Source organism: Salvelinus alpinus, chromosome 17 (genome assembly GCF_045679555.1).
Source record: "Salvelinus alpinus chromosome 17, SLU_Salpinus.1, whole genome shotgun sequence".
Lineage (NCBI taxonomy): Eukaryota > Metazoa > Chordata > Actinopteri > Salmoniformes > Salmonidae > Salvelinus > Salvelinus alpinus.
In genome coordinates this window covers 1770102-1793977 of record NC_092102.1, presented here as the reverse complement: position 1 = coordinate 1793977, position 23876 = coordinate 1770102, and the positions used below count along the sequence as shown (strand labels likewise).

The 23876-nt window shown below is 44.3% G+C and overlaps 1 protein-coding gene across 1 annotated transcript in view; it reads right to left on the bottom strand.

Annotated features, from left to right (window-relative positions):
• Positions 1-980: 980 nt before the first annotated feature.
• The window catches only part of LOC139541946 (ATP-sensitive inward rectifier potassium channel 12-like), a 35806-nt gene continuing 12910 nt past the window's right edge, over positions 981-23876 (bottom strand). Inside the window, exon 2 of the mRNA XM_071346871.1 lies at positions 981-7011. Within this exon, the coding sequence (XP_071202972.1) occupies positions 5509-6843 (1335 nt within the window). The 5' untranslated portion in view covers positions 6844-7011 and the 3' untranslated portion in view covers positions 981-5508. The remainder of the gene's footprint in view (positions 7012-23876) is intronic.

Below are 23876 nucleotides of genomic sequence, written 5' to 3'. Positions count from 1 at the left end.
CCAGGAACGCACAATCCCTCCATACTGTCCGCAATAGGCTGAGAGAGACTGGACTGAGGGCTTGTAGGCCTGTTGTAAGGCAGGTCCTCACCAGACATCACCGGCAACAACGTCGCCTTTGGGCACAAACCCACCGTCGCTGGACCAGACAGGACTGGCAAAAAGTGCTCTTCACTGACGAGTCGCGGATTTGTCTCACCAGGGGTGATGGTTCGATTCACGTTTATCATCGAAGGAATGAGCGTTACACCGAGGCCTGTACTCTGGAGCGGGATCAATTTGGAGGTGGAGGGTCCGTCATGGTCTGGGGCGGTGTGTCACAGCATCATCGGACTGAGCTTGTTGTCATTGCAGGCAATCTCAACGCTGTGCGTTACAGGGAAGACATCCTCCTCCATCATGTGGTACCCTTCCTGCAGGCTCATCCTGACATGACCCTTCAGCATGACAATGCCACCAGCCATACTGCTCGTTCTGTGCGTGATTTCCTGCAAGACAGGAATGTCAGTGTTCTGCCATGGCCAGCGAAGAGCCCGGATCTCAATCCCATTGAGCACGTCTGGGACCTGTTGGATCGGAGGGTGAGGGCTAGGGCCATTCCTCACAGAAATGTCCAGGAACTTGCAGGTGCCTTGGTGGAAGAGTGGTGTAACATCTCACAGGAAGAACTGGCAAATCTGGTGCAGTCCATGAGGAGGAGATGCACTGCAGTACTTAATGCAGCTGGTGGCCACACCAGATACTGACGGTTACTTTTGATTTTGACCCCTGTCCCCTTTGTTCAGGGACACATTATTCAATTTCTGTTAGTCACGTCTGTGGAACTTGTTCAGTTTATGTCTCAGTTGTTGAATCTTGTTATGTTCATACAAATATTTACATGTTAAGTTTGCTGAAAATAAACGCAGTTGACAGTGAAAGGACGTTTCTTTTTTTGCTGAGTTTATGAACTGTAACTCAGTGAAATCGTTGGAATTGTGTTGCATTTATATTTTTGTTCAGTATTATGCTAATGTTCTCAGTGTTTTACAGTGATAGGTACATTGAAAAAAATTGCACTCCATCCAGGTTTCTTTTACAATTAGGTTTTAATTGAATAATTTAATTGGCTTTGCATTATCTATTCAAATAAAAAGCCCAGGACACATTTCTTCACCTGGGCCATAGAAAGACTTCTACAGAGGTCAAAGGTTTTCCAATCATCCCTTTAAGAGAAATACCTGTTTAATCAAAAGCTGAAATGAAAAACAATCTAATCTTCGGACTTTTTTCTGGTACAAAATTGATAAATATGGATGACTTTGTTATACTGTATCTCAAGGAAATACTGTCATATTAAAAACAACTTAATATAAAAATAGATGTTTTGATTTCTGTGTATGTTTATCTGTTACCTAATATGCTTTGTTGACTTTGTGCACCTTTGATACATGTGTATAGTGCCTTTTCTGTTTTAATGGGGTCAGATTGGGTAACATTAAAACTGAATAAAATCCTTCTGGAAAAATTAAATACAAAATTTAAAAGGCATGATGGAACTTTGCATTCCGATGACACAGCATAGAAGCTGATTATGCTTTACCATGGATACCACTGAAACATTGTAAGTAGGTACAAAGGTGTCACACATGGGATACCAGAACCTTCCCAGAAGGCAATGAGCATAAAGTCTAGGATTGGGATGAAAAGGTTTCATTCATTCATCTCCCAAAAAATCTCTCTTTTCTTAAAAAATCTAAAAAGCAAGGATTATTTAGAGCAAAGTATACCTAAGGGATACCTAAGGAATAACAGAACCACTAGGAAAATATCAGTCATTGTAGCCAGCTGAATGACCATCTCATAGTTGTTTTCTTGCTTTGAAGGGCAGTGATTTTGGTGTCAGAGGAAACAGAGAAAAGTAGTATCTTAGGGGACATTAACTCCATGACACCGCATAATAAATTGTGTGCTATTTCGTAGAGCAATGCATTATGTGTTGGCATAAATTACATTTCAAATTCTACGATTCATGCCAAATATTCCAATGTGTCTGTCATGCACCTTAGTTTCCTTGCTTTACTTAGATACTGATAAAACTACTCAATCTAGTGTAACGAAGACACAAGCAAATCTGTATGTACTAAAATAATACATTTATTTGGTTTTAAGGGAAAGGGGGAGACCTAGTCAGTTGTACAACTGAATGCCTTCAACTGAAATGTGTATTCCGCATTTAACCCGACCCCTCTGAATCAGTGAGGTGCAGGGGCTTGCCTTAATTGACATCCATGGCACCAGTGGGTTACCTGCCTTGCTCAGGGGCAGAAAGACAGAATTCTTCCTTGTCAGCTCGGGGATTCGATCCTGCAACCTTTTGATTTACCGACCCAACACTCTAACCATTAGGTTACCTGCCGCCCCCATTTAGAAATGTTTTGCCTGGTATTGTGCTTGAAGTTGAACCTAGATGATTTACAATCAAGAAACTTTTTTACCATTCTCAATTATGACTAATTTTGTTACTTCCAGTACTTCCACTTTTGTTACTTCCATCATTGTCCAATTCGAATTCCAAGTTGAGTTTCGGTAGCTTCCCACTGGGCACACACTGGTTGATTCAACGTTGTTCCCACGTCATTTCAATGAAATGACACTGCACCAATGTGGAATAGATGTTGAACTCACGTCTGTGCGCAGTGGGTGTAGGATTCCATATCAACAACGCTCCTTACAAATCATTTTGTCCATATCATTCTTAATATGATGTTGTACCAAATCAAACTTAACTCAGCTGCTCAGCAACCTCTTGAGTGATCTAACTTTGGAGAGCACTCCAGTAAATGAAGGATGAAGGATGTCTGTGCAACTCAAACTCAAAACATCGCTGTCAGAGAGACGAGTGTGGTGCTGTTATCTAACAGGTGCACCACAAAAAAAATGGAGAGTCATTAGACTCAAGAAGTGGTATCCAGGAATAAAACGGCGCTTTGCGCCAATCGCCAATTATGTCGACTAAATAATAGGAACGTGCATTTCAGTAGTATTGCTTTTCGTATTGGCTGTCCAACTGATCATGCAAACCTATTGCGTCTTAGGTGTGATGGAATCAAATCTCTAATATCACAGATAGTTTATTGTGCTTGATAGTGTTTTTTTTAAAAGCTTGCCCATATTTTTCTAAAAGAATTGGATGAATAATTGTAACATAATAAGGGAATGTCCTGTCCCACACGCATATCCTTGGTAGGCCATTATGAATATATTGATGACAGTTTTTGTGCAAAGTAAAACTTAACTCACATCCATTTACCTGGTAAAGTCCCATTCCTTCTGCATGTACCTCATATTATTTGAACTTAGCTATCAAAAGGGATTTTATAACATACAATAACTACTATTTACTATAAAGATACACTATATATACAAAAGTATGTGGACATCCCTTCAAATTAGTGGATTCGGCTATTTCAGCCACACCCATTGATGAAAGTGCTTAAAATCGAGCATACAGCCATGCAATCTCTGTAGACAAACATTGGCAGTAGAATGGGCCTTACTGAAGAGCTCAGTGACTTTCAACATGGCACTGTCATAAGATGCCACCTTTCCAACAATTCAGTTCGTCAAATTTCTGCACTGCTTGAGCTGCCCCTGTTAACTGTAAATGCTGTTATTGTGTAGTGGAAATGTCTAGGAGCAACAGCGGCTGTGGTAGGCCACACAAACTCACAGTATGGGACCGCCGAGTGCTGAAGTGCGTAGCACGTAAAAACGGTCTGTCCTCGGGTTGCAACACTCACTATTGAGTTTCAAACTGCCTCTGGAAGCAACATCAGTGCAAGTCCATGGCTGGGCAGCTGCACACAAGCCTAAGATCACCACTCGCAATGCCAAGCGTCAGCTGATGATGATTCACACTTCACCATCTGGCGGTCCGACAGACAAATCTGGGTTTGGCGGATGCCAGGAGAACGCTACCTGCCCGAATACATAGTGCCAACTGTAAAGTTCGGTGGAGGAGGAGTCATGGTCTGGGGTTGTTTTTCATGGTTCTGGCTAATTCCAGTGAATGAAAATCTTCCAACTGTGCTTCCAACTTCGTGGCAACAGTTTGGGGAAGGCCCTTTCCTGTTTCAGCATGACAATGCCCCCGTGCACAAAGCAAGGTCCATACAGAAATGGTTTGTCGAGATTGGTGTGGAAGAACTTGACTGGCCTGCACAGAGCCCTGACCTCAACCCCATCGAACGCCTAATCAGTGCCCGACCTCATTAATGCTCTTGTGGCTGAATGGAGGCAAGTCCCTGCAGCAATGTTTCAACATCTATTGGAAAGCCTTCCCAGAAGAGTGGAGGCTGTTATAGCAGCAAAGGGGGAACCAACTCCATATTAATGCCCATGATTTTGGAATGAGATGCTCAACGAGCAAGTGTCCACATACTTTTGGTCATGCAGTGTAATAGAGGGTAAATGCTTTTTACATGTGAAGCCCTTCAATTCCCATTGAGTTCAGTCAAACTTTCATCAAACCCGTTCTCTTTGTAGAATTATGCAATGATGATTGGATTGCATCATCTCCATTGAGTTTCTGTCTCCTGATAACATTAACGATGTGCATAGATTCGTTGTAAAAGAGAATAATCAAAAGAACTATGAAATGTAATGATATTTTCCATATCAACAACTTAGTAGTTTCAAACTTCATTGAGGTCAGAATAATCTTGTGTTATTTTAATGTTTGAAGCAAGGGGTATCAAAATGAACAATAAAATGTATTGCCCATTCTAAATGAATGTATCGCATTACTATAGGGCCAACTCTTAAGTTCTGCTTATAGTGCAAATGATATGGATTCATCACAACTGGTTAAAATTAAGTCCAAGTTGTGAAACTATGTTGTGCTTCAGTGGCTCGTGGATGGTTAGATCATTTAGCACGGCTCATTGCTTCTGAATGTTGCAGTGCACTTTCACAGGAATTTTCAATGTGTCATCGAACTCAGTTCCAGCGATTGTGAATTCCAGCAATGCGGACAGCTTATATGTAGCTTTAAACTGTAACGCTGCCATTTGTGCCCAATAGCAACTTGAAATAGCTAAAAATCTTTTTTTTAAAGATGTTTTTTAAAATAATACTCCACATGAAACATAACTTATCTACGGAATAATATTTACACCTGGGACCTGATTATTAGGTCTTGTCATTATACCTGTTCGATGCATCATTAAACACGCTCAACTCAAATGAAAAATTAAGATTCAAGTTTCCATGAAGGAATAATGTCCTTCACTGGCCTTTTTCCTTTTGTTGTGGTCCTGTGGACATTCTTTACCACAGTTTTGCATGCTGCATACGTTTGCTAGCATCCACTTTTTCCAGTGTCCCGCTTTCCCTTTCACTGTCCCCTCATTTACTTTACATCCTATTACAGTAGTCAGCTTTTCCTATGGCACTGCTCATTGTTCTGCATTTTTACCCTTGGAAGGAAAGAAAACATATCGAAGTTGACCCCAGGTAGGGCAGAGGTCATATCTCCGACTCCCTGCGGTACGACCTTTGGTCCAGTCCCCTGGTGGTCTGTAGCCGCTCGAACTCGTGTCGATTGTTCCGGTCAGGACTGTTCAGGTTGGCCAGTGCTCTGAACGTACCACTGCCCATGCCCACCACCTCCTCTTCCTCATCCTCATCCCGGCTGAGAAAGGCCAACTCGTTCTCGTAACAGAAGGAGTTGGAGGTGGGCACCAGGAACTTGTTCTCCACCATGTCCTTGGCACTGCAGCACGGGGTGGACGGTACCTCGTAGGTCTTGTGAAAGTGAGAGTAATCCACCTTATACAGGTCCTTCTCCTCGAAGAGCACTGGCTCGAACCGGTAACCCCACAGTACCTCCGTGGCCAGGTAGGAGCTGCGGGCCTGCGTGGTCATGGCGGTTGCCTCGACCATCCCTTCCAGTATGACCACGATCTCAAAATCCGCCGTCTCCAGGTCATTTTTCCTGATCCCATAGAGTGGACTATCCTCATTGATCTCATGGATAATCGTAATGGGAGAAACCAAGAAAATCCTGTCCAGGCCTTTGTCAAAGCCCACATTGATGTCTATTTGGTCCAGGGGGATATACTCCCCTTCGTCAGTGATCCGGGGTTTGATGAGCTGAGCTCTGACATGGGCCTCTACGATGTGACTCTTCCTTAGGTTCCCCACCCTCCACATGAGGCACAGCTTGCTGTCACGTAAAGCGATCACTGCGTTGTGGCTGAACAGTAGTGTCTGTGCACGTTTCTTGGGCCTTGCCATCTTGGCCATGATGGCGCCGATCATGAAGCAGTCGATGATGCAGCTAACGATGGACTGGAAGACCACCATGAACACGGCGACCGGACACTCCTCTGTCACACAGCGGTAGCCGTAGCCGATGGTCGACTGGGTCTCGATGGAGAACAGGAAGGCGGCCACGAAGCCGTTGACCTGCAGGACGCAAGGCGTGAAGTTGTCGTCTCCGGCCGGGTTGTCCAGGTCGCCGTGGAGCAACGCTATAACCCAGAAAGCCAGGCCAAAGGCCAGCCAGGACAGCACGAACACCAGTGTGAACAGCACCAGCATGTAGCGCCAACGGATGTCCACGCACGTGGTGAAAAGGTCGGCCATGTAGCGCGACGACTTGTCCTCCATGTTGGTGAACTGCACGTTGCACTGGCCATTCTTCTTGACAAAGCGGTTGCGGACCTTGCGGCGTGTGTGGATCTTGCCGTTGCCGAAGCCGTTTATGCCGCCACCGCTGCTGCTGTGCATATTGGTGAGGCGCAGCGCCTCCTCCTCGGACGACACGATGCTGTAACGGTTGATCCTCCCAACGCTCATGCTGGCCACGTAGGCCGGGCTGCAGTGTCGGAGTAGGTGGGCAATCCCGGAGTACCAATGTGTGATCACTCAAAGGCCCTTCCCAGGGGTATCACTGCCAGAGCCCCATCTCAGCCGGTCATAGCCAGGGAGAAGGTGTGCTTTTGGGTGTTGTACTCTTGGCACTCCCTGAGGAAAGAGGAAAGGGATACGGATGTCAGTATATCACAGCATGTCAGTATCAACATACTCCACCATGAAGACTCTGGGAAACTGCACTACAAAGGCTGCGTTAAGACAGGCAACCAAATTCGGATATTCTTTCCACTAATTGGTCTTTTGACCAATCACATCAGATCTTTTCACATCAGATCTTTTCGGAGCTTATCTGATTGGTCAAAATTCCAATGGATGAAAACTCTTCACAAGTATGTGGTACATTTGCACAAAAATCGAAACGGATTATCAAAATGGCTAATTTGTCAAAACTCTAAGTACAGTATACCACTGGTATGACAAAATATTTCATTGTAGTGCTCTAATTACATTGGTAACCAGTTTCTAATAGCAATAAGGCACCTTGGGGGTTTGTGGGGGTCCGCGTTGCGTCATGCATAAAAATAGCCCTTAGCCGTGGTATATTGGCCATACACCCTCGTGCCTTATTGCTTAAGTAACCCCCCCCCCAAAAAAAATAACAAAACACATGTAAAATAAAGTACAAATAGGGGTATTGTAAAGCAGTTGGTTATTGTAAAAACGTAAAACAGATCACCATTTCTACGTGACTTGTCAAATATCTAAAAACCTGTTTTCACTTTGTCATGATGGTGTATTGTGTGTAGATTGATGAGGAAAAATACAATTTTAATCAGTTTTAGAATAAGGCTGTAACATAACAAAATGTGTCAAAAGTCAGGGGTCTGAATACTTTCCAAATACACTGTATACACTTTATTCTCGAAATAGCTCATTCTAATATGTCTATTGCTGTACATATCATTCCTAGTATATCTTGTGAAGTTAATTATGTGTAGATATATATTGCATTTGGTTGTTAATTGGATTTGTTCTGTCATTTCTTAATTTCTTTCTTTTACTATTTACTATTTACTATTTACTTTCATTTACTTTGACTATTTACTAATCTATGTACGTGACAAATAAACTTACAGTAGATTTGATTTGGATATTGATGTATGATAGCTTCAGAAGCTTGTGCATTCGCCACTTTTTCCGTGCTTGTTTTGAGATGTATTCTTCAGACTTAAAAGGAAACATTTGTTGATATCTTGAAAATGATGTGTTCTAGCTAAGATTCTCTTAGAAAATATATGATTAAATGCATGTATCATATATTACATTGCTGTTGTTTAGAAAGAAAGATGAGAGGAGTCTTTATCAACAATGTATAAATTGTTCAGCAGTGTCTTTTTCCAATGAAAGCCCCCCAAAATATAGTGACTTCATGCAGTGTCCGGAAAAATGGATTGGGCATGTGTATATAGTCTAATTTATACATTTTGTTACATGTTGTTATAATGTTTCAGAAAAGTTGTAATACAAAAAAAAACATTATATTTGTGTCTACATTCAACGTAATGATATTTATAAAGATTTAAAAAAATACCCTATTAGGGTGAGGTTGTAACGGCTTTCTTCCTGGGATGAAGGAGAGGACCAAAATGCAGCGCGGCTAGTGTTCAACATGATTTAATCAAGAAGAGACAATAACGTGAACACTATACAAAATACAAAATAACAAATGTGAAAAACCGAGACAGTCCTATCTGGTGCAGAACACAAAGACAGAAGACAACCACCTACAATCCCTAACACAAAACAAGCCACCTATATATGATTCTCAATCAGGGACAACGATTGACAGCTGCCTCTGATTGAGAACCATATTAGGCTGAACACAGAAACAGACAAACTAGACACACAACATAGAATGCCCACCCAGCTCACGTCCTGACCAACACTAAACAAGCAAAACACACAAGAACTATGGTCAGGACGTGACAGAGGTGCTTGGCCTTGTATACTATTCAGGCTATCTGTAAATATGCAATCCTAAGGTACTATGCCTTCTGCAGAATTTTTTTAAACAGATTTGACTGTCTATTTCAGACTCTGTAACATCCTTAACGGAGGGTGTAAAAACCATTATGGTCGTTTTTCCACTCTAAAGTAAAAATGGAAATTAGAATCTTTTCAAAATTTCAAAATTTTGTGTTCAGCCCAGCCTTTCCCACGAAATCGCTGTCCATGTTTTGACTTAAGACTTACAAACTCAAAGAAATGGTGCTATTATGTTCAGTCTCCCCAAAAAGCTTGTCCATTTCATGTAGCATCCATAATGCAGCCTCTTATTTCCTTAATTTCTCCAACATGCCAACATGCTAATATTTAGAAGTGGCTTTTTTGGGTATACACTCCCTCCAAGGGTATTATAGACATACACACATCAAAAGTTACATTTATATTTTGTTTTGTGAGACATTCAAGTTGTGAATCTGCATGCAAATGTAACATCCATAGCGATGGAATCACCCATTAAGTGTTTTGAAAATTCACCACATAGGCTACTTGTGAAACAGCGATTGAAAAAAACGTTTTTTATGGCCTTAGTGTTATTACCTTGACTCTTGACAAAATGCTAGATTATTATCATGAATCATTTTCAATATGAGTGGCATCACTCACACCCCCACCCCTTTCCTTCACATCCTGCTTCTGGAGTCTGATCACAACTCAAACGTTCATTTCAAATGTCACTTTCAGAAGTATTTTTGTTGTTTGCTGGGCAAAGTGGAGAGGAACTAGCTAGATGCAGACACTTCTATTGCAATACATTTCCTGTGATTTTATCTGCCATGTACTTGCTAAGTCCTGATGAGATGCTACCAGACATCATTCACTAGTTGTTTATGGATTTTGGAAAAGTATGGTGGCCTTCCATACATTACAGTACACATGATCAGCAGACGTCAGCAGATCTCAGTTACACCAACACTAGGACATAGTGGAAAGTCCAACATGGTAAAGCCTCCTATTTTGCTGCATTTCACTACACCCGCAATAACATCTGCCAAATCTGTGTATGTGACCAATACATTTGATTTGATTTGATGTTAATTGATGTCTTGAGCTCTTCTGGCTGTCGTGTCAGCATTGCATTCGATTTGAGCATGTGTCTGGGTCTTTGCCTGTGTGTGGGTGTTTGTGTGCGTGTATGTGTGTGTGTGTGTGAGTTTCCCAGGGGACTCCTGTGCATGCCACGGTTTCCATGGTTGCGCCATCCCAGATGCTACGCACAGGGACAGGGACAGAGGGAGAGATGCACTTGGTCTAAATTGTTTAATATTCTGTCATTACTTAGCCAGGTTTCAAGCTCTATTTACTTGACCTCCTTCTGTACAATTTGCTATAGTATTCATCACTCAACAAGGATGGTGTAAGATTTATAGCATTTTCCCACTGCATATAGGTATACGGTATATAGGTATACTGCATTTTTCCACTCTCTGCTTGTGTGCTGGTCCAATACTAGAGTGAAACCTTTCTGATGGTTAAGGGATCAATCATTCATATTTAATTTGTATCTATCGTTCAAAAGTTTGGGGTCACTTAGAAATGTCCTTGTTTTTTGAAAGAAAAGCTCATTTCTTGTCCATCAAAATATCATCACATTGATCAGAAATACAGTGTAGACATTGTTAACGTTGTAAATGACTATTGTAGCTGGAAACGGATGATTGTTAATGGGATATCTACATAGGCGTACAGAGGCCTATTATCAGCAACCATCACTCCTGTGTTCCAATGGCACGTTGTGTTAGCTAATCCAAGTTTATCATTTTAAAAGGCTAATTGATCATTAGAAAACCCTTTTGCAATTGTGTTAGCACAGCTGAAAACTGTTGTGCTGATTAAAGAAGCAGATCGGTTGAAGAGCATATATTTAGTTTAACTAGCGTTTAAGAGCATTTGGAGGCCATGGAAGGAGTGTTGTATGGCATTGAAGCTCGTTTGGAGGTTAGTTAACACAGTGTCCAAAGAAGGGCCAGTATACAGAATGGTGTTGTCTGCGTAGAGGTGGATAAAGGAATCACCCGCAGCAAGAGCGACATCGTTGATATATACAGAGAAAAGAGTCGGCCCGAGAATTGAACCCTGTGGTACCCTATAGAGACTGCCAGAGGTCCGGACAACAGGCCCTCTGATTTGACACACTGAACTCTATCTGAGAAGTAGTTGGTGAACCAGGCGAGGCAGTCATTTGAGAAACCAAGGCTGTTGAGTCTGCCGATAAGAATACGGTCATTGACAGAGTCGAAAGCCTTGGCCAGGTCAATGAAGACGGCTGCACAGTACTGTCTTTTATCGATGGTGGTTATGATATCGTTTAGTACCTTGAGTGTGGCTGAGGTGCACCCGTGACCAGCTCGGAAACCGGATTGCACAGCGGAGAAGGTACGGTGGGATTCGAAATGGTCGGTGATCTGTTTGTTAACTTGGCTTTTGAAAACTTTAGAAAGGCAGGGCAGGATGGATATAGGTCTGTAACAGTTTGGGTCTAGAGTGTCATCCCCTTTGAAGAGGGGGATGACCGCAGCAGCTTTCCAATCTTTAGGAATCTCGGGCGATACGAAAGAGAGGTTGAACAGACTGGTAATAGGGGTTGCAACGATGGTGGCGGATCATTTTAGAAAGAGAGGGTCCAGATTGTCTAGCCCAGCTGATTTGTACGGATCCGGGTTTTGCAGCTCTTTCAGAACATCTGCTATCTGGATTTGGGTGAAGGAGAAGCTGGGGAGGCTTGGGTAAGTAGCTGCGGGGGGTGCGGAGCTGTTTGCTGGGGTTGGGGTAGCCAGGAGGAAAGCATGACCAGCCGTAGAGAACACTTATTGAAATTCTCGATTATCGTGGATTCATCAGTGGTGACAGTGTTTCCTAACCTCAGTGCAGCCTCAGTGCAATGGGCAGCTTGGAGGAGGTGCTCTTATTCTCCATGGACTTTACAGTGTCCCAAATTTCTGTTTGAAAAGCTAGCCTTTGCTTTCCTAACTGACTATGCAGTCAGTATTGGTTCCTGACTTCCCTGAAAAGTTGCATATCACGGGGACTATTCGATGCTAGTGCAGTCCGCCACAAGATGTTTTTGTGCTGGTCGAGGGCAGTCAGGTCTGGAGTAAACCAAGGGCTATATCTGTTCTTAGTTCTACATTTTTTGAAAGGGGCATGCTTATTTAAGATGGTGAGGAAATTAATTTTAAAGAACGACCAGGCATCCTCTACTGAGGGGATGAGGTCAATATCCTTCCAGGATACCCGGGCCAGATCGATTAGAAAGGCCTGCTCGCAGAAGTGTTTTAGGGAACGTTTGACAGTGATGAGGGGTGGTTGTTTGATAGTGGACCCATTACGGATGCAGGCAATAAGGTAGTGATCACTGAGATCCTGATTGAAAACAGCAGAGGTGTTTTTGGAGGGCAAATTGGTCAGGATAATGTCTATGAGGGTGCCCATGTTTACGGATTTAGGGTTGTACCTGGTGGGTTCCTTGATCATTTGTGTGATATTGAGGGCATCTAGCTTAGATTGTAGGACTGCCGGGGTGTTAAGCATATCCCAGTTTAGGTCCCCTAACAGAATGAACTCTGAAGATAGATGGGGGGGGCAATCAATTCACATATGGTGTCCAGGGCACAGCTGGGAGCTGAGGGGCGTCTATAACAGGTGGCAACAGTGAGAGACTTATTTCTGAAGAGATACATTTTTTAAATTAGAAGCTCGAACTGTTTGGGCATAGACCTGGAAAGTATGACAGAACTTTGCAGGTTATCTCTGCAGTAGATTGCAACTCCTCCCCCTTTGGCAGTTCTATCTTGACGGAAAATGTTGTAGTTGGTGACCTTTGGTGACCTTCCTAAGCCAGGATTCACACACGACAAGGACGTCAGGGTTGGCGGAGTGTGCTAAAGCAGTGAGTAAAACAAACTTAGGGAGGAGGCTTCTGATGTTAACATGAATGAAACCAAAGCTTTTACGGTTACAGAAATCAACAAATGAGAGCGCCTGGGGACACACAGGGCCTGGGTTAACCTCTACATCACCCGAGGAACAGAGGAGGAGTAGGATGTGGGTACGGCTAAAGGCTATCAAAACTGGTCGTCTAGTGCGTTGGGGACAGAGAATAAAAGGAACAGATTTCTGGGTGTGGTAGGATAGATTCAGGGCATAATGCACAGGGGTATGGTAGGGTGCGGGTACAGTGGAGGTAAACCTAGACATTGAGTGACGATAAGAGAGGTTGCATCTCTGGATGCACTAGTTATGCTGGGTGAGGTCACCGCATGTGTGGGAGGTGGGACAAAAGAGGTATCTGAGGCATGTTGAGTGGGACTAGGGGCCCCGCAGTAAACTAAAACAATTATAACTATCCTAAACAACAGTATACAAGGCATATTGATATTAGAGAGAGACATAAAGTGAGGCATAAAGCAATCACATGTGTTGATTGGGAGAGCTAGCTAAGACAACAACGGGTAAGACAACAACAGCTAATCAGCTAAGACAACAACAACAGAGATGAGTTAGCTTATACACTAACTTTCACACATCTAGATGGCCGGGTGAGATGGGTGTGGAGCCAGAGACAGCAGGGGTTCAAACTGTAGAACCCAGTTCCTACATTTGAATATAAAACTAGATTTTATCAAACAAAACTATGCTACATTTTATCTCTGGGACCCTCAGGATGACAAATCAGAGCAAGATAACTGAATGTAAGTACATTATTTACCTTCAGAGGTGAATGTATCAAACCAGTTGCCGTGTTGTTGTGCACTCCCCTCAAACAATAGCATGGTATTTCTTCACTGTAATAGTTACTATAAATTGGACAGTGCAGTTAGATTAACAAACATTTAAGGTTTCTGCCCATATAAGACATGACAATGTCTTGGAAAATTTGCTGTTATTTACAGCGTCATTCTAGCCACATTAGCACACGGTAACATCAACCGTCCCGGTATAGGGACACCAATCCCGTAGAGGTTTTAATAAGTGATAAGCAGTAATTAGCAGTCACTACCATCATGGGACTTGTATTATTGTTTTATCCTGTGTTGTTGCAGCATTCAACCCAAATAATCAAAACCTGAAATCGAACCGAAACCGAACCGTCCTCAAAAAGCACTAGACGTTCAGCACTAATGCACAAGGAACACTTTGAACAATTGACACAGCACATTTCACAAAAACACATTTAATTGAAAAAACTGTGCAGATGCAAAGTGTGGTCGCAGAATTACGGTAAAATCTCCCTCAGTTTTCTATGTGACCACGTTTTCCAAAAACGATTGGAGATTCAAGGATGTCATGGGCCCCTGATCTGTACTATACAGAAATGCATAATTATGGATTTGAAAATCATTCTCTTCATGGTGGTGTATCCTGAATAGGTACACAAAGGTAGAAATATGCAATATCCTTCTTTTGCATATTTGGGTATAATTCTAAACACTGGCTATTATTGTAATGAGCTCCACCACTAAACAAAATAATCATAGATGTCAATGGTTCACATTTTGAACATCACAGTAGAGCACAGTAGATTTGCCTTGATCTATAATAGGTCGGACAAAACCAAACATAAAACAATAAAGACTTCCTCCATTCCTGTCATAAATGAAAGAGATTGTGATAACACCTCACATCTCGAAATGGGACTACTTAATGTTAAATCCCTCACTTCCAAGGCAGTCACAGTCAATGAACTAATTACTGATCGTTAACTTGATATGATTGGCCTGACTGAAACCTGGCTTAAGCCAGAATAATTTACTGCACTAAATGAGGCCTCTCATACCTGGTTACACAGGTGACCTTTTCGCCTGAAGCAAACTGAAATCCCACCCAATGGGCCAATGGATGTCCGAGCCTGCCCTCGGAAACACCGCCTACCTGGCTATAATACTGGGCTATTCATAACTGTACGTTCCCTTTCAGTCGGTCACTCTGTATAACATACTATGGGGACATACAATCCCGCGCCAAGCCTGCCCAGTAGGGTACCAAACTAGGAGGCCTATTGCAGCCCAGCACACGCACGTTCCACCGACTCCAAAAGGGGATTACAGAAGCCACCTTTTTCCCTAATACTTACCTGAGAAGCCTGAACTGTCACAGCCTTACGAGGCCTGAACTGTCATAGCCCCACATAGGGAACCAGAACCTGCTGCAGCTTAGCTATGCACACTGAACCGACAAGAGGTGTTGAACCATGGCACCCTGAGGCTCAAACCCACAGAAAGCCTGCAGTAACACGGAAACTGTACTCGCACGCTGCCGCACACCAAAGCAGCCCAAGGCTCAAACACACAGGACAACTGTGGTAACCTGGACAAAAAGCTGCGTAACATTGACCACGGCAGGCCTAGTCCGTAGATCCTACTGGTTCCAAAAAGGCTATCATAGAGATCTGAGGAGTCTGGAATGCCAGAACTCACACAAGGAACCGCAAGTCCAAAACAACAGGGCATCTGCTCTGACTTGATAATGTGCATTCGCGCGCAGCCTCGTCAACGAACCGCAGCAGCCCAGGGCTCAAACCAACAGGTTAACTGTGGTAACCTGGATAAATGCACAATATGCAGGGCAGTCTTTTAGGAAAGGACCTTCAGGTCCACAGACTCCAATGGTTCAAACAGAGGCTCACACAGAGCGTCCAGGACCAAAGCCTGAGCAACAGAAAATGCGCACTGCTCCATACGAGCAGATAACGGGCCAGGTTTAGGAGAGAGAGAGACGACATCCCACCCTGTCTGTTGATGCATGCCACCACCATCCTGTTGTCGACAATCACCCAGCGCTGAAACAGACACATCAACAAAAGTCACAGAGGCACCACAGCTTTCATAAACTCAGCAAAAATAGAAACGTCCTCTCACTGTCAACCGCGTTTATTTTCAGCAAACTTAGCATGTGTAAATATTTGTATGAACAAAACAAGATTCAACAACTGAGACATAAACTTCCACAGTGACTAACAGAAATGGAATAATGTGTCTCTGAACAAAGTTGGGGAGGGGGGGGGGTCAAAATCAAAAGTAACAGTCAGTATCTGGTGTGACCACCAGCTGCATTTAGTACTGCAGTGCATCTCCTCCTCATGGACTGCACCAGATTTGCCAGTTCTTGCTGTGAGATGTTACCCCACTCTTCCACCAAGGCACCTGCAATTTCCCAGACATTTCTGGGGGGAATGGCCCTAGCCCTCATCCTCTGATCCAAAAGGTCCCAGACGTGCTCAATGGGTTTGAGATCCAGGCTCTTCGCTGGCCATGGCAGAACACTCATTCATGTCTTGCAGGAAATCACGCACAGAACGAGCAGCACAGCTGGTGGCATTGTCAAGCTGGAGGGTCATGTCAGGATGAGCCTGCAGGAAGGGTACCACATGAGGGAGGAGGATGTCTTCCCTGTAATGCACAGCTTTAAGATTGCCTGCAATGACAACAAGCTCAGTCCGATGATGCTGTGACACACCGCCCAGACCATGACAGACCCTCCACCTCCAAATCGATCCCGCTCCAGAGTACAGGCCTTGGTGTAACGCTCATTCCTTCGACGATAAACGCGAATTCGACCAATACCCCTGGTGAGACAAAACCGCGACTCATCAGTGAAGAGCACTTTTTGCCAGTCCTGTCTGGTACAGCGACGGTGGGTTTGTGCACAAAGGCGACGTTGTTGCCGGTGATGTCTGGTGAGGACCTGCCTTACAACAGGCTTACAAGCCCTCAGTCCAGCCTCTCTCAGCCTATCGCAGACAATCTGAGCACTGATGGAGGGATTGTGCGTTCCTGGTGTAACTCGGGCAGTTGTTGCCATCCTGTAGCTGTCCCGCAGGTGTGATGTTCGGATGTACCGATCCTGTGCAGGTGTTGTTACACGTGGTCTGCCACTGCGAGGACGATCACTGATCGTCGATCAGCTCTCCGTCCCGTCTCCAATTACCTCTGTCTTAGGCTTCTCACAGTACGAACGTTGCAATTTATTGCCCTGGCCACATCTGCAGTCCTCGTGCCTCCTTGCAGCATGTCTAAGGCACGTTCCCGCAGATGAGCAGGGACCCTGGGCATCTTTCTTTTGATGTTTTTCAGAGTCAGTAGAAAGGTCTCTTTTTCATAACTGTGACCTTAATTGCCTACCGACTGCAAGCTGTTAGTGTCTTAACGACCGTTCCACATGTTCAATAATTGTTTATGGTTTATTGAACAAGCATGGGAAACAGTGTTTAAACCCTTTACAATGAAGATCTGTGAAGTTATTTGAATTTTTACGAATTATCAAGACAAGGTCCTGAAAAAGGGACGTTTCATTTTTTGCGGAGTTAGATGCTGTCAGACCCAAAAACTGCAGGCGCAAGCGAAAAGGCACCTAGCGGACACCGTGCCCCAGCTGAAACCGTGCACGACAGAGCCGGAATGCGACCCTCCTCTGTTGGGACAAAAATGCATGATTCAGAACCGAGTCCAGAACGAGACCCAGCGTCACGCGGGACTAGGTGTGTGAGGAAGAATCAGGCGCAGAGAGCAGAGAGTTCCACAGGGAAAAGTGCACTTTAATAACACACAAAAAACAAGCCCACAACACAGGGCACGGAAAATGAACGGACCACTCAAAACACAGGGTACCAGGTCAATAACACGAACACACCTAGAATAACGCACACACGTAACACAAGAATAATCCCGCACAAAACAAGGGCGGGTAAACGTACTTAAAATAAGGAAGCCAATCAAGCACACAAATAGACACAGGTGCAACTAATAAGACAAAACAAACAGACAACGAAAAAGGGATTGGTGGCGGCTAGTAGGCCGGTGACGACGACCGCCGAGCACCGCCCGAACAGGCAGGGGAGCCAACTTCGGTGGAAGTCGTGACACCCAGAAACTGAATACGCTGAAACGGAGTCAAACAACTTTTCTTTTGATTCACTATGAACCCCAGAGAAAACCAGAGTGGCAGTGTGGAGCTCCACCTGTTCCCTCGACTCCGCTACTACCAGTCAATCATCCAGATAAATAAAATACTCTGATCCCCTGACACTGCACCGGTGCCAAAACTGCCACCACCACCATAGAAAATGTGTGGGCAATAGGGATATGGGGAGGATGTACAGCACTTGAAAATATGTATCCTTCAGATCTATGGATGTGAACGAATCGCTGGAACGCACAGACTGCAATAGCTGGCGAAGGGTGAGTAAGTCCAGGATGGAACACAACTTTCCATCGCTCTCGGTAACTAAGAAGTACAGGCTTTACCAACCGCTCTGTACCTCTGACACGGGACCCACACGAACAGCCTGCGTTTGAAGGAGAGAGGAAATCTCCTCTCTAAAGACAGGCGCTAGGACCTCGGGGACCATTGACGTAATGAAGCCTCAAAAGGAGTAGGATGCAGAGCGATTTGTGGACTGTACCCTCTCGCCACCGTCGTCATCACCCATGGTGAGACTGCCAGTCTCCCATAAATGATCTCCTGAAGGGGCAGAGCTCCACCCTGAGGACTGGGATAATTATTGTTTTCATATCCACCACTCTTGACAACCGTGTGTCTGAACGTGGAGAAGGAACTGTGCGTTCTGATATCCGGTCCACACCAGGTTCGGGGACTTCGGCAACCAGGAACTTGACCCCATTGAACAAGCCTCTTGGGAGCACTCTTGCCACAGTAAATGCTTGGGGAGGAGGTTCCAGAGCCACACAATCTTGCGGGCAAATTTGGCTCATCCAAATACATCCACCTGTCCCTCTCAGGAATCCCGAGAACCGGTGCTGTTTATTCGGAAGCCCTGTGCAAGGATTAGCCCCCTTGTTATCAAATCAAATTTTATTGGTCACATACACATGGCTAGCAGATGTTATTGTGAGTGTAGCGAAATGCTTATGCTTCTAGATCCACCAGTGCAGCAGTATCAAACAGGTAATATCTAACAATTCCAGAAACAAAACCTAATATCTAACAAATTCCACAATAAAACCTAATACACACAATCTAGTAAAGGAGTGGGATAAGAATATATAAGTATACAATATATGGATGAGCAGTTTCAGAGCGGCTAAGATGCAATAGATAGTATAGAATAGATAATGAAGGATACAGTATACAGTATATACATATTCTTAAAGTGGCATTATTATTATTATTGACACAATCTCAATCGCACTCCACACTGCTCTTTCTCACCTTGACAAAAGGAACACCTATGTGAGAATGCTGTTCATTGACTACAGCTCAGCATTCAACACCATAGTGCCCACGAAGCTCATCACTAAGCTAAGGACTCTGGGACTAAACACTCCCTCTGCAACTGGATCCTGGACTTCCTGACGGCCCCACCCCCCAGGTGTTAAGAGTAGGCAACAACATGTCTGCTATGCTGATCCTTAACACTGGGGCCCTTCAGGGGTGTGTACTTAGTCCCCTCCTGTATTCCCTGTTCACCCACGGCTGCGTGGCCAAACACGACTCCAACACCATCATTAAGTTTGCTGACAACACAACAGTGGTAGGCCTGATCACTGACAACAATGAGACGGCCTATAGGGAGGAGGTCAGAGAACTGGCAGTGTGGTGCCAGGACAACAACCTCTCCCTCAATGTGAGCAAGACAAAGGAGCTGATCGTGGACTACAGGAAAAGGCGGGCCGAACAGGCCCCATTAACATCGACGGGGCTGTAGTGGAGCGGGTCGAGAGTTTCAAGTTCCTTGGTGTCCACATCACGAATGAACTATCATGGTCCAAACATACCAAGACAGTCGTGACCCAGTTGCAGAGGGCGGGGTGGAGACCCAGGGTATCAAGCTTAATGATGAGTTTGGAGGGTACTATGGTGTTGAATGCTGAGATGTAGTCAGTGAACAGCATTCTTACATAGGTATTCCTCTTGTCCAGATGGGATAGGGCAGTGTGCAGTGTGATGGTGATTGCATCGTTTGTGGACCTATTGGGGCGGTAAGCAAATTGGAGTGGGTCTAGTGTGACAAGTAGGGTGCAGGTGATATGATCCTTGACTAGTCTCTCAAAGCACTTCATGATGACAGAAGTGAGTGCTACGGGGCGATATTAATTTAGTTCAGTTACCTTACAGTAGCTTTCTTGGGAACAGGAACAATGGTGGCCATCTTGAAGCATGTGGGGACAGCAGACTGGGATAGGGATTGATTGAATGCATGCTCTGAGGACGCGGCTAGGGATTCCATCTGGGCCGGCAGCCTTAAGAGAGTTAACACGTTCAAATGTTTTACTCACGTCGGCCACAGAGAAGGAGAGCCCACAGTCTTTGGTAGCGGGCCGCGTCGGTGGCACTGTATTGTCCTCAAAGCGAGCAAAGAAGTTGTTTAATTTGTCTGGAAGCAAGACATCGATGTCCGCGATGGGGCTGGTTTTCTTTTTGTAATCCATGATTGTCTGTAGACCCTGCCACATAGCCTCTGGATCTAAGTAACTCGCCACTCATCAGCACTTCAGGGACAGGAGGTACATACCTTCCCAAACCTAGAGGAACTACGCTGCGGGTAGAAAATGCCATCAAAGGCGCTTTCACCATCAACAGTTCACTCTCCCCCACCGACTGATGCCATCCAATTGACACTCTGCAAACCCTCCAGAGCTAATCAGGGATAGTATGCCATCCCCGGAATCTGGACTCTGAACACTGCCAGAGAAACCGGAATGAGCCTCACTCGGCTGGGATGACATCACTATCAACTCTGACCACCAATCTTTCACACAATTCAGCCCGACTCCCAATGGAAGTTAAAGTTTCAAGTATTATTAGTCATGTGTACGGGATACGCATGGTATACATCTTTCAATTAAATACCTACTTGCAGGTTCCTTCTCGACAATGCAACAACAATAAGAAATAATGAAAGATAAGAATACGAACATAAAGTAAATGGCTCAGTAGAAAATATATATATATATAGATATTGCATATGTATAAATCAGAAAGGCACAATTTATAGTCCAATATTTACAGATCTATTGGGGAAGCGGGGATGGGGGGGCAGTGTATAAACTGAGCAGTATAATAAGAGTCTGGTAGCAGCAGGTGTGATGTGTGCATAGCATTAATGTATATGTGTGTGTTTGTCTGTGTGGGTGTGTTCATGAGTGAGTGCATGTTTGCTAAGGCGCGGGAAATCAGAGCACGTGGTCAGGCCAGCTCAAGTGTTCAGCACTCTGATAGAAAGAAACTAGATAGAAACTGTCTCTGAGCCTGTTTGCTTCAGACCTCATGCTCCAATACCATCTGCCCAACGGTAAGAGAGAGAACAACTCATGCCTGGGGTGTGTGGGGTCCTTGATGAAGCTGTGTGCCTTCCTCGGGCACCGTTTCGAGTAGTCCTGGATGGGTGATGTACTGCGACCTCTCACCACCCGCTGGAGGGCCTTAGGGTTGTGAGTGTAGCAATTCCCGTAGCAGGCCGTGATCGATGGGGATCCAGTGAAGCGGGTGGAGAGCTTCAAGTTCCTCGCTGTCCAAGTTTCTAAGAACTTAAAATGGTCCACACACACGTGCACAGTTATGAAGAAGGTACGACAGCGCCTCTTCCCCCTTAGGAGGTTGAAAAGGCTTGGCATGCAAGGGCCCTCAAATCCTCAAAAAGTTCTATAGCTGTATCATTGAGATACAAAAAACTCAGTTTTTCACAATTCCTGACATATAATCATAGTAAAAATTCCCTGTCAGGTCAGTTAGGATCACCACTTTTTTTTAAGAAGGTGAAATGTCAGAATAATAGTTGAGTGATTTATTTCAGCTTTTCTTTCTTTCATCACATTCCCAGTGGGTCAGAAGTTTACATACAACCAATTAGTATATGGTAGCATTTCCTTTAAATTGTTTAACTTGGGTCAAACGTTTTGGGTAGCCTTGCACAAGCTTCCCACAATAAGTTGGGTGAATTTTGGCCCATTCCTCCTGACAGAGCTAGTGTAACTGAGTCAGGTATGTAGGCCTCCGTGCTCACACACGCTTTTTCAGTTCTGCCCAAACATTTTCTATAGGATTGAGGTCAGGGCTTTGTGATGGCCACTCCAATACCTTGACTTTGTTGTCCTTAAGCCATTTTGCCAAAACTCCGGAAGAATGGTTGGGATCATTGTCCATTTGGAAGACCCATTTGCGACCAAGCTTTAACTTCCTGACTGATGTCTTGAGATGTTGCTTCAATATATCTGCATAATTTTCCTCACTCATGATGCCATCTATGTTGTGAAGTGCACCAGTTCCTCCTGCAGCAAAGCACCCCCACATGATGCTGCCACCCCCATGCTTCACGGTTGGGATGGTGTTCTTCAGCTTGCAAGCCTCCCCTTTTTTCCTCCAAACATAACGATGGTCATTATGGCCAAACAGTTCTATTTTTGTTTCATCAGACCAGAGGACATTTCTCCAAAAAGTACGATCTTTGTCCCCATGTGCAGTTGTAAACCGTAGTCTGGCTTTTTTATGGCGGTTTTGGAGCAGTGGCTTCTTCCTTGCTGAGCGGCCTTTCAGGTTACGTCGATATAGGACTCATTTTACTCTGGATATAGATACTTTTGTACCTGTTTCCTCCAGCATCTTCACAAGGTCCTTTGCTGTTGTTCTGGGATTGATTTGCTTATAAAGTCATGACATCATTTTCTGGAATTTTCCAAGCTGTTTAAAGGCACAGTCAACTTAGTGTATGTAAACATCTGACCCACTGGAATTGTGATACAATGAATTACAAGTGAAATAATCTGTCTGTAAACGATTGTTGGAAAAATTACTTGTGTCATGCACAAAGTAGATGTCCTAACCGACTTGTCAAAACTACAGTTTGTTAACAAGAAATTTGTGGTGGTTGAGAAACGAGTTTTAATGACTCCAACCTAAGTGTATGTAAACTTCCAACTTCAACTGTATCTACTGGAACTGACCCTGTATACAGTATGCTAACCTACTTAATCGTGTTCTTATTTCTTACTCCTATATCTTTTGTGTTTTTGTTCTACCTTGTTATTTTATCTATTACATCGTTATTGATTACTGCACTGTTGGGGTTAGAGCTTGTAAGAAAGAATTTCACTGTACATATGCATGTGACATTAAAACTTGAAACTTGATACAACGGGTCAGGAAGCTCTCAATGGTGCAGCAGTAGTATTTGGAGAGGACCAGGGGTGGAATGCCGACTTTCTTCAGCCACCTTAGGAAGTGGAGATGCTATTGCACCCTCTTGACCAGTGTGGTGGTGTTGTCCTCGGTGATGTGGAACTTAAAACTAGTGACTTTCTCTACTGCATTCCTGTTGATGTGGAACGGGGCATGTTCCCCCCTCTGCTTCCTAAAGTAAACAACCAACTCCTTTGTTTTGCTGACGTTGGTGGAGAGGTTGTTGTCATAACACCACAATGCCAGTTCACTAAGCTCCTCCCTATAGGCTTACTCATCTTTGTCAGTTATCAGGCCTACTATCGTGGTGTCGTTATTAAACTTGCTGATGCAGTTGGTGTCGTGCAAGGCTACGCAGTAGTGGGTGAACAGGGAGGACAGCAGAGGACTGAGGACACACCCCTGGGGGGGGACTGTGTTAAGAGTCAGTGTGGAGGAGGTGTTGTTGCCAATCCTCACAACCTGTGGTCTGCCTGTCAGGAAGTTCAGGATCCAGTTGCAGAGGGTGGTGTCCAGAACCAGCTGGAGACAATGGTCACACGAACGGTCTGACCCAAGGCTTCCTGAAGGTGTTCCCACCCCAGGCAACAGGACAGCACTCATGAGTATCTTTAATTTTCATTGTGAAACCACATGCCCTAGGGCACAGTCAGCGGCTCAAACTCTGCTGGTTAGCCTTTTTGAACTTACTCTTTCCACTGGCCATCTTACTCAAGCAAGGAAGCACCGGCTACATAAGCAGAGTAGAAAGTAGTGGGTTTTTAGCCAACACAAATCCTACCCAAGCAATGAAGCATTAGCTACCCAAGCAGAGCAGA